The 20,671-nt window shown below is 44.3% G+C and overlaps 1 protein-coding gene across 12 annotated transcripts in view; it reads right to left on the bottom strand.

The window, feature by feature from the left end:
- The window catches only part of LOC139547140 (peripheral plasma membrane protein CASK-like), a 225,368-nt gene that overhangs the window by 104,683 nt on the left and 100,014 nt on the right, over positions 1 to 20,671 (bottom strand). For all 12 annotated transcript variants that reach the window (XM_071356176.1, XM_071356175.1, XM_071356174.1 and 9 more), the window contains 3 exons: positions 13,263 to 13,368; positions 7,288 to 7,365; positions 6,936 to 7,008 (listed from right to left, as the gene is read on the bottom strand). In XM_071356176.1, coding sequence (XP_071212277.1) covers positions 6,936 to 7,008; positions 7,288 to 7,365; positions 13,263 to 13,368 — 257 coding nt within the window. The remainder of the gene's footprint in view (positions 1 to 6,935; positions 7,009 to 7,287; positions 7,366 to 13,262; positions 13,369 to 20,671) is intronic.

Below are 20,671 nucleotides of genomic sequence, written 5' to 3'. Positions count from 1 at the left end.
CTATTGGACAAATTCAGGTATTTTTATCCCGTTTTCATTCTGCTTGCTTCCATTTAGAAAATGTTTTTCCACAGAATGAATACACCCCTGATCACACTAAAACAGTTCACTTTCATAGCAGCCGCATAAAAACAGCATGATCACTTTGTATATATAATTCCTTCTCGCTACTATCTACTCGCTCAACTCTTCTCACCCTTCGCTTGTGGACTTCAGCACAACACACCAGCCCCAAAAAACTTTCCAAGCCAAACCTTCATATCATGATCGCTAACAGCTACACACAGCCTACATCATTGTCACGTCACAGACAACATACTAGCCTGTTAGTAAACCCGCTACAATCATGCAGTACAGTGTACAGTCAGAATGCAGTTTAGCAGTTACACCACCGGGCACCGGTGGCAATAAATTCATAAAACCAAAAGCTTACCTTGACATGGAAGACATCCACTGTTGGATAGCCATAGCCTGCTAGCTAACATAGCATCCCTCTCTGTTTGAGCCGGGTGTTTCAGTAGGCTAAATGCATTTTTTGGGGGGGCTCCACTTTAAACCTGCTTTATCCTGGCTATTTACAGCAGATTAGTGCTGTAATTCACAACATCTCTTCCATGGCTCAGACTCATAAACTATTCCAGTGGGCCACAGCAGAGTGTGTGTGTGTGTGTGTGTGTGTGTGTGTGTGTGTGTGTGTGTGTGTGTGTGTGTGTGTGTGTGTGTGTGTGTGTGTGTGTGTGTGTGTGTGTGTGTGTGTGTGCGTGCGCAGGTGTGTGAATGTAGCTGATTTTCAGAGCTTGACGTGTTTTTGTGTCACGGATCCCCCCCCATTACTGCTGCTCATTCTGTTCACCAGTTCCGGAGGTCGATGTCACCGGCCTTCTAGGCTGTACTGAACTGTGTCATTAAGCACACCTGGTTCCAATTCCTCACTGATTGTGTTTGTATAAATGTGCTCTTTGTCGATTATTGTTCCCATGTCCGTTGGTGGTGTGAGTACCTATGTGTTGTCTCAGCCTGTGCTGCATGTTATTGTTCCCATGTCCGTTGGTGGTGTGAGTACCTATTGCGTTGTCTCAGCCTGTGCTGCATGTTATTCTTCCCATGTCTGTTGGTGGTGTGAGTACCTAATGCGTTGTCTCAGCCTGTGCTGCATGTTATTGTTCCCATGTCCGTTGGTGGTGTGAGTACCTATTGCGTTGTCTCAGCCTGTGCTGCATGTTATTGTTCCCATGTCCGTTGGTGGTGTGAGTACCTATTGCGTTGTCTCAGCCTGTGCTGCATGTTATTGTTCCCATGTCCGTTGGTGGTGTGAGTACCTATTGCGTTGTCTCAGCCTGTGCTGCATGTTATTGTTCCCATGTCTGTTGGTGGTGTGAGTACCTATTGCGTTGTCTCAGCCTGTGCTGCATGTTATTGTTCCCATGTCTGTTGGTGGTGTGAGTACCTATTGCGTTGTCTCAGCCTGTGCTGCATGTTATTGTTCCCATGTCTGTTGGTGGTGTGAGTACCTATTGCGTTGTCTCAGCCTGTGCTGCATGTTATTGTTCCCATGTCTGTTGGTGGTGTGAGTACCTATTGCGTTGTCTCAGCCTGTGCTGCATGTTATTGTTCCCATGTCTGTTGGTGGTGTGAGTACCTATTGCGTTGTCTCAGCCTGTGCTGCATGTTATTGTTCCCATGTCTGTTGGTGGTGTGAGTACCTATTGCGTTGTCTCAGCCTGTGCTGCATGTTTTTGTTCCCATGTCTGTTGGTGGTGTGAGTACCTAATGCGTTGTCTCAGCCTGTGCTGCATGTTATTGTTCCCATGTCTGTTGGTGGTGTGAGTACCTAATGCGTTGTCTCAGCCTGTGCTGCATGTTTTTGTTCCCATGTCCGTTGGTGGTGTGAGTACCTATTGCGTTGTCTCAGCCTGTGCTGCATGTTATTGTTCCCATGTCCGTTGGTGGTGTGAGTACCTATTGCGTTGTCTCAGCCTGTGCTGCATGTTATTGTTCCCATGTCCGTTGGTGGTGTGAGTACCTATTGCGTTGTCTCAGCCTGTGCTGCATGTTATTGTTCCCATGTCCGTTGGTGGTGTGAGCACATATTGCGTTGTCTCAGCCTGTGCTGCATGTTATTGTTCCCATGTCTGTTGGTGGTGTGAGTACCTAATGCGTTGTCTCAGCCTGTGCTGCGTGTTTTGTGCATTGCGTATTACGGGTTCCGTGTCGTTATACAAGGTTTACCCTCGCTCTTTTGTTTGGGTACATCCCAGTGTTTTGTATACGTTTCTTTTGGGTGTATTAAAAACTCAGATGTATTCCTGCGCCTGTCTCCAAATCCTTTACACCAGCGTGACTTTTTGTCTATATCCAGGAACCATTGTTTCCCATTACAAGATAGTTACCAGTAGACACACACCATCCCACTCAGTCATAAATGACACTAACAAGACTATTAGGAAGTCACTAACACATTCTACCAGCTAACATTGTGTATACAGTAGGAAAAGCCACAGTCTATCTATTAATCGCTCTGATAGTGCTGCCGCTTTCATCCCTCCATCCTTCCCTCGTTCTCTCCATTCATATGGAGAATGTGACATTTCCTCCATATTGAGCTATTAGCCTTCACAGATAAGATCCAACTCCAACTCTGTTTTATCAGCGTGTAGACAGGACAAACACACAGGCTGCCATTACTACCGCTGGCCCTTCTTGGAGCCTACTGGGCTGAATAGAAAGATCACTGTTGGCAGCAGCAAACATTCACTTCTCTCTGTTGCTACAGTACAAAGAGTAGAGTTGAGTTTTGCAATCAATCAAATGTATTTACAAAGCCCTTTTTACATCAGCCAATGTCACAAAGTGCTATACAGAAAACAGCAAGCAATGCAGATGTAGAAGCACGGTGGCTAGGAAATTGTATTTCATGTCCAGCTTTTGCCAATAAGTGTGTGTGTGTATTAACAGAGGTACAGTGCCTTTGGAAAGTATTCAGAGCCCTTGACTTTTCCCACATTTTGTTGCATTACAACTTTATTCTAAAATGTATTAAATTGATGAGGAGAAAAAAACTATCAACACACAACACCCCTCAATGACAAAGCAAAAACTGATTTTTAGAAAATGTTGCAAATTAAAAATAAATATTACATTTACATAAGTATTCAGACCCTTTACTCAGTACTTTGTTGAAGCACCTTTGGCAGTGATTACAGCCTCAAGTCTTCCTGGGTATGACGCTACAAGCTTGGCACACCTGTATTTGGGGAGTTTCTCCCATTCTTCTCTGCAGATCCTCAAGCTCTGTCAGGTTGGAAGGGGAGCGTTGCTGCACAGCCATTTTCAGGTCTCTCCAGAGATGTTCCATCAGGTTTACGTCCGGGTTCTGGCTTGGCCACTCAAGGATATTTAGAGACTTGTCCCGAAGCCACTCCTGCGTTGTCTTGGCTATGTGCTTAGGGTAGTTGTCCTGTTGGAAGGTGAACCTTCGCCCCAGTCTGAGGTCCTGAGCGCTCTGGAGCAGGTTTTCATCAAGGATCGTACTTTGCTCCATTCATCATTGCCTCGATCCTGACTAGTCTCCCAGTCCATGCCGCTGAAAAACTTCCCCCACAACATGATGCTGCCACCACCATGCTTCATCGTTGGGATGGTGCCAGGTTTCCTCCAGAGTTGACACTTGGCATTCAGGCCAAAGAGTTAAATCTTGATTTCGTCAGATCAGAGAATCTTGTTTCTCGTGGTCTGAGAGTCTTTAGGTACACTTTGGCAAACTCCAGGCGGGCTGTCATGTGCTTTTTACTGAGGAATGGCTTCCGTCTGGCCACTCTCACCTGATTGGTGGAGTGCTGCAGAGAAGGTTGTCCTCTGGGAAGGTTCTCCCATCTCCACAGAGGAACCCTATAGCTCTGTCAGAGTGACCATCGGGATCTTGGTCACCTCCCTGACCAAGGCCCTTTTCCCCCGATTGCTCAGTTTGGCCGTGTGGCCAGCTCTAAGAAGAGTCTTGGTGGTTCCAAACTTCTTCCATTGAAGAATTATAGAGGTGACTGTGTTCTTAGTGACCTTCAATGCTGCAGAAATGTTTTGGTACCTTTCCCCAAATATGTGACCCAACACAATCCTGTCTCTGAGCTCTACGAACAATTCCTTCAACCGCATGGCTTGGTTTTTGCTCTGACATGCATTGTCAACTGTGGGACCTTATATAGACAGTTGAGTGCCTTTCCAAATCATGCCCAATCAATTTAGTTTACCACAGGTGGATTCCAATCAAGTTGTAGAAACATCTCAACGACGATCAATGAAACAAGATGCACATGAGCTCAATTTCGAGTTTCATAGCAAAGGGTCTGAATACTTATGTAAATAAGATATATATATTTTTAAATTGTATACATTTGTAAAAATTTCTACAAACCTGGTTTCACTTTGTCATTATGGGGTATTGTGTGTAGATGACTGAGGATATATACTTTATAATACATTTTAGAAGGATGTTACGTAACAAAATGTGGAAAAAGTCAAGGGTCTGAATACTTTCCGAAGGCACTGTATTTTACCTGCCAGTGCATTGTTGATCCAGTAAAAACTGTAGAGTCTGTCTCAGTGGCCCGCAGCCCACAGTGCTGACCACGCATAGCTAGGTGAAGGCTTTGTTGTGTGTGCGTGTTTTTTTGTGTTTGGCCTTTGTTATGCGGTAATAATACCACACACACACACACACAGCTAATATGCAGTATTTGAAGGGAAAGATGTAACAGTGTTTGCCATGGGACAATGCATATGGCTTCTGCATTACTCTACAACAAATAGCCGAAAGTAAACAGACACAGGAGCTCAGATCAAGTTAGTGTTTGATTTTAACGGTATTCTTTACCATTCCACAATAAATATACAGTGAGGCATCGCTCCATCAACACCGTCTATCTGAAAACGGCTAGCTATTTACATGTGTACAGTACATCTTCTAGTTTTAGTAGTCTGTAATCTAGTCCATTATCACAAGGTAATCAATCAAACATTCCAAACTGCATTATCATTTCTGTTTCCTGGAACTAGAATGAGAACATCGACATTCCGAACACCACCCCCCCCCCATTCTCGTCACATTTTATGTAATCACGCATGTGACAGTCTTTGGTTACACTCTATCACACACACACACTGTAACGCTCGTCTTTCTCCTCATCTGAAGAGGAGCAAGGATCGGACCAATATGCAGCGTAGTTTAAAGACATAATCATGTTTATTTAAACGAAGACGAAAAACACTTGAACAAACTACAAAATAACAAACGACGTGAACAGACCTGAACTTGAGAACAAAACACATGAACGCACGAACAGGACGGAACACACGAACGAAACGAAACAGTCCCGTGTGGTACAAACACTGACACAGGAACAATCACCCACAAACAAACAGTGAGAACAGCCTACCTTAATATGGTTCTCAATCAGAGGAAACGTAAAACACCTGCCCCTAATTGAGAACCATATCAGGCTAATACATTGAACCCAACATAGAAACACATAACATAGAATGCCCACCCCAACTCACGCCCTGACCATACTAAACAAAGACAAAATAAAGGAAATAAGGTCAGGAACGTCACACACACACACACACACACACACACAGCGTGGCGAGAAGAAGGGGTAATAATAGAGATGTTCTGTGATTTATACTTCTAAGATATTCAAATGAATTCAAAGACCTTGACTTTCATGCACCGATGCACACAAGTTGCTCCGTATTCAACAAGGACAGCGTCGCCATATTACCTGTGAACAACACCAGCATTAACTCACTTCAACTCACTGTCTCTGACAACTCTGTCAACAACGACTACACTACTCATAGTTACTGCAATCAATCTCTTGAGTTGTCAGAGTTAAAATGGCTGACGTTGACGAGTGGTTCTGGAGCAATATAGAGTAAAGATTGAAAGGTTATTGTTATCTATCCATTACCAGGGCAACAACAACAACAGCTCACAGGAGAAGTCAAATAAAACGTGTTTTAGCAGCTTCATCTCAACCTTGCTAAAACCACGGCCAACGTCTTCAACTTGTTACCCAGAGTGTGAGCTAGCGATCTGTTTTCTCACCCTGAACAACTAACACAAGCTGTGTGGTTTACACTTTACAAACAAGCCTGCAAACACTAAGGCACTCTATTTCTGTTATAACGTGAAGGTCACAGAAGGTCATTATGAAACTCTAAATATAAGCTCTACAGTTGATTTGGTTCAGGTAAATATATGCTTTAGTGCTGCTGTAGTGGCGTTGGAAATCCCAGACAGAGACAGAGGAAACGCTGAGAAGACGAGCAGCACAACTCTTCACATTCACACTTGTGAGCTATGGGTTAAGGCTCCAGAGTAGCGCAGCGGTCTAAGGCGCTGCATCTCTGTCCTAGAGGCGTCACTACAGACTCTGGTTTGATCCAGAGCTGTATCACAACCGGCCGTGATTGGGAGTCCCATAGGGCGGCGCACAATTAGCCCAGCGTTGTCCGGGTTAGAGGAGGGTTTGGCTGGAGCAGGCTATCTTTGCAAAATAATAATTAACTGACTTGCCTAGTTAAATAAAAAGAATCCCTGCTCAGTCTGTCTGTGTTGCTCTGCATGTGCTCACTGCTCATTGTTTGTCTGCATTGTTATTGGAATTGTTTTAATAACCTGCCCAGGGACTGCGGTTGAAAATTAACGTTGATTAATGTTTCACTCTCCCTGTAAAAATAAACTCAAATTCAAATTCACTTAGAAATGTTTCAGACAGACAGCCAGATTGAAAAACACGTCTGGGTCAAGAGAGAATTGAGGAGGGGAGGAGGGGACTGAGCACAGTAAAATCACAACTAGGTTCCAACTCCAAGTAAACTCTGTTTCCGGGAGACACGTGCACAAACACACACACTATCAAAGGAAGACAAGGGCCTACCTTCACGTCTCGATGGATGACATTGTTGTCATGACAATATCGCAGTGCCTCTAAGATCTGTCTCATGTAGTGACTGGAGCAGGAGAAAGGAAGGCAGAAATAAAACGCCATGACTATTGAGTCTAAACAATATTGTTGTAATAGCGACAAGTGGTTATTTCTGTCCATGGTGTTTTGGTATTCTTCTCTGAATTAATTTTTCACTAGTTGTGTTAAATTCAGTTTTGAAAGGTTGAATGCCACATTGAAGTGCAGCCTTGGAGAAAAGTGAAGCCATCAGATTGAATGGAACTCAATGCAACAAGAGGAACTATTTCAAATGGAGCATCATGGGAAGTGAACTTGGTCTTACCTGGCCACCGCCTCACTGTAGACGAAGCCAGCGTCTGCCCTCTTCACAATCTCAAAACACAGGTCTGCACCATCCATACTGTCGGAGAGAGAGAGATAGATAGAGGGAGTGATAGAGGGTGAGTGAGTGGAAGAGGGGGAGAAAGAGAGAGAGAAGGGGAGAGAGAGTGAGAGAGAGATGAGAGTGTGTATGTCTGTGTGCATGTATGTATGTATGTGTCTGTGTGTGTGTGTGTGTTTGTGTGTGTGTCTGTATCTGACTGTTTGCATGCGTTAATGTCTGTATATGTGTGTTCGATAAAACAATGGATATTCCTTTAAAATGAAACTTGTTCGTTTTTATCGTATCCTTTGTTCGTGTGGAATCTTCAGGGACCTAAGGAGGGTTTCCTCTTGTGCGCAGTCTTTGTCTACAACAGAGTAGACTAGAACAGAACACAACAGAATAGAACAGAGTAGACCAGAACAGAACACAACAGAATAGAACAGAGTAGACTACAACCGAACACAACAGAATAGAACAGAGTAGACTAGAACACAACTGAATAGAACAGAGTAGACTAGAACAAAACACAACAGAATAGAACAGAGTAGACTAGAACAGAACACAACAGAATAGAACAGAGTAGACTAGAACAAAACACAACAGAATATAACAGAGTAGACTAGAACAAAACACAACAGAATAGAACAGAGTAGACTAGAACAGAACAGAACACAACAGAATAGAACAGAGCAGACTAGAACAGAACACAACAGAATAGAACAGAGTAGACTACAACAGAACACAACAGAATAGAACAGAGTAGACTAGAACACAACTGAATAGAACAGAGTAGACTAGAACAAAACACAACAGAATAGAACAGAGTAGACTAGAACAGAACACAACAGAATAGAACAGAGTAGACTAGAACAAAACACAACAGAATATAACAGAGTAGACTAGAACAAAACACAACAGAATAGAACAGAGTAGACTAGAACAGAACACAACAGAATATATCAGAGTAGACTAGAACAGAACACAACAGAATAGAACAGAGTAGACTACAACAGAACACAACAGAATAGAACAGAGTAGACTAGAACAGAACACAACAGAATAGAACAGAGTAAACTACAACAGAACACAACAGAATAGAACAGAGTAGACTAGAACAGAACACAACAGAATAGAACAGAGTAGACTAGAACACAACTGAATAGAACAGAGTAGACTAGAACACAACTGAATAGAACAGAGTAGACTACAACAGAACACAACAGAATAGAACAGAGTAGACTAGAACAGAACACAACAGAATAGAACAGAGTAGACTAGAACACAACTGAATAGAACAGAGTAGACTAGAACAGAACACAACAGAATAGAACAGAGTAGACTAGAACAGAACACAACAGAATAGAACAGAGTAGACTAGAACAGAACACAACAGAATAGAACAGAGTAGACTTGAACACAACTGAATAGAACAGAGTAGACTAGAACACAACTGAATAGAACAGAGTAGACTACAACAGAACACAACAGAATAGAACAGAGTAGACTAGAACAAAACACAACAGAATAGAACAGAGTAGACTAGAACACAACAGAATAGAACAGAGTAGACTAGAACAGAACACAACAGAATAGAACAGAGTAGACTAGAACAGAACACAACAGAATATAACAGAGTAGACTAGAACAGAACACAACAGAATAGAACAGAGTAGACTAGAACAGAACACAACAGAATAGAACAGAGTAGACTAGAACAGAACACAACTGAATAGAACAGAGTAGACTAGAACAGAACACAACAGAATAGAACAGAGTAGACTACAACAGAACACAACAGAATATAACAGAGTAGACTAGAACAGAACACAACAGAATAGAACAGAGTAGACTAGAACAGAACACAACAGAATAGAACAGAGTAGACTACAACAGAACACAACAGAATAGAACAGAGTAGACTAGAACACAACTGAATAGAACAGAGTAGACTAGAACAAAACACAACAGAATAGAACAGAGTAGACTAGAACAAAACACAACAGAATAGAACAGAGTAGACTAGAACAGAACACAACAGAATAGAACAGAGTAGACTACAACAGAACACAACAGAATAGAACAGAGTAGACTAGAACAGAACACAACTGAATAGAACAGAGTAGACTAGAACAGAACACAACTGAATAGAACAGAGTAGACTAGAACAGAACAGAACACAACAGAATAGAACAGAGTAGACTAGAACACAACTGAATAGAACAGAGTAGACTAGAACACAACTGAATAGAACAGAGTAGACTACAACAGAACACAACAGAATAGAACAGAGTAGACTAGAACAGAACACAACAGAATAGAACAGAGTAGACTAGAACACAACTGAATAGAACAGAGTAGACTAGAACAGAACACAACAGAATAGAACAGAGTAGACTAGAACAGAACACAACAGAATAGAACAGAGTAGACTAGAACAGAACACAACAGAATAGAACAGAGTAGACTAGAACAGAACACAACAGAATAGAACAGAGTAGACTAGAACAGAACACAACAGAATATAACAGAGTAGACTAGAACAGAACACAACTGAATAGAACAGAGTAGACTAGAACAGAACACAACAGAATAGAACAGAGTAGACTACAACAGAACACAACAGAATATAACAGGGGTAGACTAGAACAGAACACAACAGAATAGAACAGAGTAGACTAGAACAGAACACAACAGAATAGAACAGAGTAGACTAGAACAGAACACAACAGAATAGAACAGAGTAGACTAGAACACAACTGGATAGAACAGAGTAGACTAGAACAAAACACAACAGAATATAACAGAGTAGACTAGAACAAAACACAACAGAATATAACAGAGTAGACTAGAACAGACCACAACAGAATATAACAGAGTAGACTAGAACAGAACACAACTGAATAGAACAGAGTAGACTAGAACAAAACACAACAGAATATAACAGAGTAGACTAGAACAAAACACAACAGAATAGAACAGAGTAGACTAGAACAGAACACAACAGAATAGAACAGAGTAAACTAGAACACAACAGAATAGAACAGAGTAGACTAGAACAAAACACAACAGAATAGAACAGAGTAGACTAGAACAGAACACAACAGAATAGAACAGAGTAGACTACAACAAAACACAACAGAATAGAACAGAGTAGACTAGAACAGAACACAACAGAATAGAACAGAGTAGACTACAACAGAACACAACAGAATAGAACAGAGTAGACTAGAACAGAACACAACAGAATAGAACAGAGTAGACTAGAACACAACTGAATAGAACAGAGTAGACTAGAACAGAACACAACAGAATAGAACAGAGTAGACTAGAACAGAACACAACAGAATAGAACAGAGTAGACTAGAACAGAACACAACAGAATAGAACAGAGTAGACTAGAACAGAACACAACAGAATAGAACAGAGTAGACTAGAACAGAACACAACAGAATATAACAGAGTAGACTAGAACAGAACACAACTGAATAGAACAGAGTAGACTAGAACAGAACACAACAGAATAGAACAGAGTAGACTACAACAGAACACAACAGAATATAACAGGGGTAGACTAGAACAGAACACAACAGAATAGAACAGAGTAGACTAGAACAGAACACAACAGAATAGAACAGAGTAGACTAGAACAGAACACAACAGAATAGAACAGAGTAGACTAGAACACAACTGGATAGAACAGAGTAGAGTAGAACAAAACACAACAGAATATAACAGAGTAGACTAGAACAAAACACAACAGAATATAACAGAGTAGACTAGAACAGACCACAACAGAATATAACAGAGTAGACTAGAACAGAACACAACTGAATAGAACAGAGTAGACTAGAACAAAACACAACAGAATATAACAGAGTAGACTAGAACAAAACACAACAGAATAGAACAGAGTAGACTAGAACAGAACACAACAGAATAGAACAGAGTAAACTAGAACACAACAGAATAGAACAGAGTAGACTAGAACAAAACACAACAGAATAGAACAGAGTAGACTAGAACAGAACACAACAGAATAGAACAGAGTAGACTACAACAAAACACAACAGAATAGAACAGAGTAGACTAGAACAGAACACAACAGAATAGAACAGAGTAAACTACAACAGAACACAACAGAATAGAACAGAGTAGACTAGAACAAAACACAACAGAATAGAACAGAGTAGATTAGAACAGAACACAACAGAATAGAACAGAGTAGACTAGAACAAAACACAACAGAATAGAATAGAGTAGACTAGAACAGAACACTCTTCATATTCCACACTGATGGCTTTCTTTCTTTCTTTCTTTCTTTCTTTCTTTCTTTCTTTCTTTCTTTCTTTCTTTCTTTGTCTTTCTTTCTTTCTTTCTTTCCTTCTTTCAGTCTCTCTCTCTATCATTTTTGAGCAGACACCGTAGGTAGGACTCACCATCTCTTCCTCTACAGACCTCTTTCACTATTTCCCCCTCTCGCTCTTTCTTTCTCGATCACTTCTTCTACGTCCCTGGCTGCTCTCTCGACTTTCAGCCCTCTGCGATTCTCCTCTCTCTCTCTCTCTCTCTCTCTCTCTCTCTCTCTCTCTCTCTCTCTCTCTCTCTCTCTCTCTCTCTCTCCTCTGATTCTCTCCATCTCTCTACTCCAGTCCTATTATCACCAGAGGTGTAGTCCTGCCGCAGCGTCCCGGAGCGTCCCGGAGCGTCGCTCGCTACTTCTCACAATGGTGCTTGTTTACTAAAAGGTCGATCAAAGCTATTCAATGGCTGCAAAGTCACAATGTTTTATTAGTATTCTACACAACAGAACCGAATGGAATAGCATGTTATAAACTGGGTGGTTCGAGCCCCGAATGCTAATTGGCTGACAGCCAAGGGTATATCAGACATTATTAACTGGGTGGTTCGAGCCCTGAATGCTGATTTGCTGAAAGCCATGATATATCAGACCGTATACCACGGGCATGACAAAACATTTCGTTTTATTGCTCTAATTACATTGGCAACCAGTTTATAATAGCAATAAGGCACCTCAGGGGTTGCTTCGTGCCTAAGAACAGCCCTTAGCCGTGGTATATTGGCCATATACCACACCTCCTCTGGCCTTATTTCTTAAGTATAACGTTACCGTAAGACCAAAAACACCACCTTATGAGATTTTAGGATGATTAGCTGAATGGTCACAGTTTTTTCTCATGGGTCAAAAGTTAACAGCTTGTGCACCACGGTGGCACTAGGAAAAATATGAGCTTTGATTGAAACAAAATACAGGTAGGCCTATACTATTGGTTACAACCAGATGCTCAGGAAAAAATAGTTAGGCCTACCTACATAATATACATTAAATAAGATGAACACTTACCACGCTGCACCTTGGTCCTCTCTTTCTCCCGACGACAACCGTTACAGACAATACGTGTGGGTGTAGGCAGATGTTGCATTTGGAGGACGAATTTATGCATATTCTATCGGTACAAATTATGATGTCATTTCAGAAATGATGACGTCACTTTAAAAATTGCTTTTGCCTCAACACGTTCAATAAGAGCTTGCTACACTGACGTCTGCCTGCAGCCACAGCTGCAGCTACTCTCACTCACTTTACCCATACAGTACTCTGTCCTGATAACTAGCCTAGCTATGCTAGTGTTAGCGAGCAGTATAAATCCATTACCAACGGTCACATCGATTACACCACTAGTGGTGTGACCGCTCAGCGACATGACAGACTGAACTGATGGGGATGGGAGCGACCTCGGATTATAACTTATCATATTAAACCTCATCACATTTGAAATAAAATACTTTTTAGATGCAAAAAATGCTTATATCCTATGAATATGTATGTTGCTGTGCATAATTGAGTGAGTGAGTGTGAGAGTGTGTGCGCGTGCATGCGTAATAGAGAAGGAAACAGAGTTGTGACTCACAACTCGAAGACCATGTAGAGCATGCCATCAGAGCTGTATGTCTCCACTAGCTCTACGATGTGAGGGTGCTTCAGCATGTGGCAGATACTGGCTTCTCTCTTCAGATCTGTGGAGGAAAGAGAGAGAGAGAGAGAGAGGTTTGTGGTCAGAGGTTATAATTAATGTGTCAGAAAATGGTCTATAGAAAAGCATCAGAACACACAGACTATTAATGGGTGAGAGAGAGAGAGGTGTGACAGACATTGACTTAGAGGAAAGAGAGAGAGAAGAAATAACAATGTGCTCCGCTAAGCTAAGATCACTAAACATGCCTGCTCATTTCTATAAATATTCAAATCTGAAAAAGAAAATAAATGTAGTTAACATCATGTGAGAGAGATGAGTTTTGGGGAGAGTGAATATGCGTGGGGGAAAATGAGATTGCTTGAACAAATCAATATTTTGAGTCTTCAACAGGTATGCAAATGAGGTATTGCACTGTCATCCTAAACAGGATGGACTTAAGGTATAACTCTAACAGCTATTAAGCTCCTTAAACCAAGATGGCTCCTCAGACACCAGTTAGAATGGTGACAGCAGCCATACAGTTAAATGTGTGTACATGTGATTTTTCCTTTTAAAATGTATACGAGAGAATAAAGCAGGCATTCAATCACTTGCAGATAGTGATTTTCCAGATAACTAGTGCTTTCAGAAGTGAGTATGATTTATACAGCAGCGTGTCTGTGTCACGATCGTGTGGAGAGACGGACCAAGGCGCAGCGTGATAGTGATACATCTTCTCTTTATTAACGAAGATGAAAGAACACGACACACTTTAACAAACTAACAAAAACAACAAACGATCGTGAAGCTAATACAAACTACGTGCACACATGCAACATAGACATAGACAAAAACACAAACATACCCCATGTCACACCCTGACCTAACTAAAATAATAAAGAAAACAAAGAATACTAAGGCCAGGGCGTGACAGTACCCCCCCCAAAAGGTGCGGACTCCGACCGCAAAACCTGACAAATAAAGGGAGGGTCCGGGGTGGGCCTTAATATGGCGGCGGCTCGGGTGCGGGACGTTGCCCCCACTCCACCATTGTCAATATCCGCTTCAGTGTCTCTGGTAGATCCTGGCTGGCTGGCGGCTTCGGAAGATCCTGGCTGGCTGGCGACTCTGGCTGCTCATGGCTGGCTGGCGACTCTGGCTGCTCATGGCTGGCTGGCGACTCTGGCTGCTCATGGCTGGCTGGTGACTCTGGCTGCTCATGGCTGGCTGGCGACTCTGGCTGCTCATGGCTGGCTGGCGACTCTGGCTGCTCATGGCTGGCTGGCGACTCTGGCTGCTCATGGCTGGCTGGCGACTCTGGCTGCTCATGGCTGGCTGGCGACTCTGGCTGCTCATGGCTGGCTGGCGACTCTGACTGCTCATGGCTGGCTGGCGACTCTGGCTGCTCATGGCTGGCTGGCGACTCTGGCTGCTCATGGCTGGCTGGCTGGCGGCTCTGGCTGCTCATGGCTGGCTGGCGGCTCTGGCTGCTCATGGCTGGTTGGCGGCTCTGGCAGATCCTGTCTGGTTGGCGGCTCTGGCAGATCCTGTCTGGTTGGCGGCTCTGGCAGATCCTGTCTGGTTGGCGGCTCTGGCAGATCCTGTCTGGTTGGCGGCTCTGGCAGATCCTGTCTGGTTGGCGGCTCTGGCAGATCCTGACTGACGAACGGCTCTAGCGGCTCCTGACTGACGAACGGCTCTGACGGCTCGGGACAGACGGGCGGCTCTAATGGCTCTGTGCAGACGGATGGCTCAGATGGCGCTGGGTAGACGGATGGCTCAGATGGCGCTGGGTAGACGGATGGCTCAGATGGCGCTGGGTAGACGGATGGCTCAGATGGCGCTGGGTAGACGGATGGCTCAGATGGCACTGGGTAGACGGGCAGCTCTGGCCGGATGAGGCGCACTGTAGGCCTGGTGCGTGGTGCCGGAACTGGAGGTACCGGGCTAAGGACACGCACCTTCAGGCTAGTGCGGGGAGAAGGAACAGGGCATACTGGACCCTGGAGACGCACATTAGGCCTAGTGCGTGGTGCCGGAACTGGTGGTACCGGGCTGGGGACACGCATCTCAGGGCTAGTGCGGGGAGCAGCAACAGGAGACTTGGTGCATGGCGTAGGCACAGGTGGTAATGGGCGGGAGACACGCACCATTGGACGAGTGCGTGGAGGAGGAACAGGGCTCTGGAGACACACTGGAAGCCTGGTGCGTGGTGTAGGCACTGGTGGAACTGGACTGGGGCGGGGAGGTGGCGCCGGAAATACCGGACCGTGCAGGCGTACTGACTCCCTTGAGCACCGAGCCTGCCCAACCTTACCTGGTTGAATGGTCCCCGTCGCCCGCCCAGTGCGGGGAGGTGGAATAACCCGCACCGGGCTATGTAGGCGAACCGGGGACACCATGCGTAAGGCTGGTGCCATGTAAGCCGGCCCGAGGAGACGCACTGGAGACCAGACGCGTTGAGCCGGCTTCATGGCACCTGGCTCAATGCCCAATCTAGCCCTACCAGTGCGGGGAGGTGGAATAACCCGCACCGGGCTATGAACACGTACAGGAGACACCGTGCGCTCTACTGCGTAACACGGTGTCTGCCCGTACTCCCGCTCTCCACGGTTAGCCTGGGAAGTGGGCGCAGGTCTCCTACCTGACCTCGGCCCACTACCTCTAAGCCCCCCCCCCCAAGAAATTTTTGGGTTGTACTTGCGGGCTTCCAGCCTTGCCTCCGTGCTGCCTCCTCATATCGCCTCCTCTCGGCTTTCGCTGCCTCCAGCTCTTCACGAGGGAGGCGATATTCTCCCGGTTGTGCCCAAGGTCCCTTTCCATCCAAAATCTCCTCCCATGTCCATGAATCCTTTGTTCCTTGCTCCTGTTGCCACTGATCACGCTGCTTGATCCTTGTTTGGTGGGTAATTCTGTCACGATCGTGTGGAGAGACGGACCAAGGCGCAGCGTGATAGTGATACATCTTCTCTTTATTAACGAAGATGAAAGAACACGACACACTTTAACAAACTAACAAAAACAACAAACGATCGTGAAGCTAATACAAACTACGTGCACACATGCAACATAGACATAGACAAAAACACAAACATACCCCATGTCACACCCTGACCTAACTAAAATAATAAAGAAAACAAAGAATACTAAGGCCAGGGCGTGACAGTCTGGGATGGCGTTGACACTTGATGGAGAAGTAGTGACAGTGCAACTGACTCACTGTAGAGCCTGGTGATAAGACTAGCCAACACCAGGCGGAGTTATCAGAGGTTTTTTATTGTCATTTAATTTATTTAACTAGGCAAGTCAGTTAAGAACTTATTCTTATTTACAATGACAGCCTAGGAATCCGTGGGTTAACTGCCTTGTTCAGGGGTAGAACGACCGATTTTTACCTTGTCAACTCGGGGATTCAATCTAGCAACCTTTCGGTTACTGGCCCAACGCTCTAACCACTAGGCTACCTGCCGCCCCTCAGGGGAACGTGAAGCTTAATCTAAACTGAGAACGTGTGTAACTCCTCTCTCCACTCCTTCCCTCTGTCCAATGTGAGGTCCTACCATGCAATATTCCTCCCCTCTCCCTCTGTACTACCTCTGTCCCTACCTACCCCCCTTGTCTCTGTCCCCACCTCCCCCTCCCTGTCTCTGTCCCTCCCTACCCCCCTTCTCTCTGTCCCCACCTCCCCCTCCCTGTCTCTGTCCCCACCTCCCCCTCCCTGTCTCTGTCCCCACCTCCCCCTCCCTGTCTCTGTCCCTACCTACCCCCCTTCTCTCTGTCCCCACCTCCCCCTCCCTGTCTCTGTCCCCACCTCCCCCTCCCTGTCTCTGTCCCTACCTACCCCCCTTCTCTCTGTCCCCACCTCCCCCTCCCTGTCTCTGTCCCCACCTCCCCACTCTCTCTACTGTCCTGTGTTTCAATGTTTGACCCATTTGCCAAACAGACCAAAATAAATACCTCCAGCCTTTTATATCAAGTAGATTACTCACTGCACTATACTACTGAGCGAGCGAGAGAGAGACACACAGAGAGAGAGCAAGAGACAGAAAAATAAGGAACAGCACGTCAGAAATCAGCTCAATGTAATTGAAGAATCCATAGACTCTAAGCCACTTCTGGGAAAATTGGAAAACACTAAACAAACAACAACACGAAGAATTATCTATCCAAAATGGAGATGTATGGGTAAACCAATTCTCCAATCTTTTTGACCCTATAACAAAGAACAAACAGCAAAAATATATACATGATCAAATACAAATCTTACAATCAATTATAAAAGACTACCTGAGCACACTGGATTCTCCAATTACATTCAATGAACTACAGGACAGAATACAAACACTACAACCCAAAAAGGCCTGTGTGGTTGACGGTATCTTAAATTAAATGATAAAATATACAGACCACAAATTCCAATTGGCTATACTTAAACTCTGTAACATCATCCTCAGCTCTGGCATCTTCCCCAATATTTGGAATCAAGGACTGATTTGACCCCAATAACTACCGGGGATATGCGTCAACAGCAACCAACAGAAAATCTTCTGCATTATCATTAACAGCAGACTCATACATTCCCTCAGCGAAGACAATGTACTGAGCAAATGTCAAATTGGCTTTTTACCAAATTGCCGTACGACAGACCACGTATTCACCCTGCACACCCCAATTGACAAATAAACAAACCAAAACAAAGGCAAAGTGTTCTCATGCTTTGTTGATTTCAAAAAAGCGTTTGACTCAATTTGGCATGAGGGTCTGCTATACAAATTGATGGAAAGTGGTGTTGGGGGAAAAACATACAGCATTATAAATTCCATGTACACAAACAACAAGTGTGCGGTTAAAACTGGCAAAAATCGCACACATTTCCTTCCACAGGGCCGGAGGATGAGACAAGGATGCAGCTTAAGCCCCATCCTTTTAAACATATATATCTACAGCATTATATTCTCATTCTTCAAGCAGTGGAATGTTAGACATAGTTATTCTACAGACGTACACACTGACCCACTAACAAGCCCTGAAAGATCAGCCACTACAATATACTCCTTTCCCTTCTTCTCCCCTCCTCTCTCTTTTCCTCTTTTCTCTCTCATCTCCACTTCTTCCCTGTACCCTTCTGTCTTCCCCTCTCCTCTCCTCATCCATCCATCCGTTACAGCAGGCACTTTCCTTGATATTCTCCTCCAGGCAACAGCTATTCTGGGAGGGAATATTACTGCATGCCACACACATACACACGCACACACACATGCCGCACACACGCATGCCGCACACACACACACGCACGCACACACACACACACACACACACACACACACACACACACACACACACACACACACACACACACACACACACACACACACACACACACACACACACACACACACACACACACACACACACACACACACACACACCCGCATGCCACACACACACACACACACACCCGCATGCCACACACACACACACACACACACACACACACACACGCACGCACGCACGCACACGCACACACACACACACGCACACACACAAACACGCACGCACACACACACACGCACACACACACATGCCACACACACACATGCCGCACACACGCCTGCCGCACACACACCCACACACTCGCATGCCACACACACACACACACACACACACACACACACACACACACACACACACACACACACACACACACACACACACACACACACACACACACACACACACACACACAAGCACGCACACACACGCACATGCCGCACACAAGCACGCACACACACGCACAAACACGCCGCACGCACACACACACGCATGCCGCACACACACCCGCCGCACACACAAACACACACACCCGCCGCACACACAAACACACACACGCATGCCGCACACATACCCACACACTCGCATGCCACACACACACACACACACACACACACACACACACACACACACACACACACACACACACACACACACACACACACACACACACACACACACACACACACACACACACACACACACACACACACACACACACGCGCGTGCCGCACATACACGTGTATAATATATATAACCTTTGGGCTTTAAGAACACAATCCAGGAAAAAGTCTCCCTCTTAACTGCATGTACTTTTAATATCCTTCTCTGTAATGTAACACACATAAAAATATGGTATAGGACACCAAATATGGTGTCCTATAGGATATACTACACACCTAATGAAATAGTGAAGTCTTGTTACCTTCTAGGATCTTTGAGGAATAGATACGAATGTGATTTGACTCGTTGAAACAACATTTAGCGTGAGATTTTCACAGATTCCTTACTTTGCAAATTGAACTAGTGGAAATACAAAATCGATCGGGCATGCTATATGGACCTTTTTAGGATATGAAAAATAATTGTATCTAACAAAACGACACTTCATGTTATCTCTGGGACCCTTTGGATGATAAATCAGAGGAAGATTTCAGAATGTAAGTACACATTTCACCTTCAGAGGTGAATTTATCAAACCTATCGCGATGAAAAAAGTGTTTTGTTGTTAGGAGTTCTCCTCAAACAATAGCATGGCATTTTTTCCACAGTAATAGCATACTCCAAATTGGACAGTGCAGGTATATTATCAAGAATTTAAGCTTTCAGCCGATATAAGACACTTATATGTAGAGACATTTGTTGTTTCTCTAAAATCTGCGATCTTGACATCATGCGCTGCACGATTTACAACTGTCCCGTTAACGGAACGCAGATCCTTATTAAGATCCTACATCTGTAGGTAACGGGCTACAGGTACTGTTGAAAACAAATACGACCCATGTGCCACTCCCCCCTTTCAAGCTTACAGAACTCTTGCAGCCAGGTAGAAATACAGCTGGACTAAACCATAGCCACAATGAGTAGGGGTGCACATAACCAATTAACTAGTTGATATCTTATTTAAACATAATTTCATCACATTCTTCATAGGCCTTCTACTCAAACCGGTTCACAACTTCAATAGCAGTGATCTTGTTGAACAAAAAAAAAATATATATAAGAAAACTATCAGCGATAGTTGGGAGTGTTTGTCCTAAGAGAATGACCCATACGGCTAGCATAGTGGCTAGCCTTCACCGACGTTGCTTAACTAATGCTTACATACAGAAAGAAAAAAGGTGTTTTTAGCTCCCAGTGATACTGTAGCTCTCAGGACGATGTGTGTGTGTGTGTGTGTGTGTGTGTTGGAAGTGACCGAATGGAAATTATTCTCAGATCACTGCATCAGCAGTACAGCTAACCTCAGAAGAGAGACAATGATTGGCTGCTGATGAATGAGGAGGGAGGGAGAGAGAAAAAGAGAGAGATTG

This window comes from Salvelinus alpinus, chromosome 20 (assembly GCF_045679555.1).
Source record: "Salvelinus alpinus chromosome 20, SLU_Salpinus.1, whole genome shotgun sequence".
NCBI classification, from domain to species: domain Eukaryota; kingdom Metazoa; phylum Chordata; class Actinopteri; order Salmoniformes; family Salmonidae; genus Salvelinus; species Salvelinus alpinus.
Note: the sequence above shows the minus strand (reverse complement) of the source record. Positions and strands in the feature narration are given on the sequence as shown.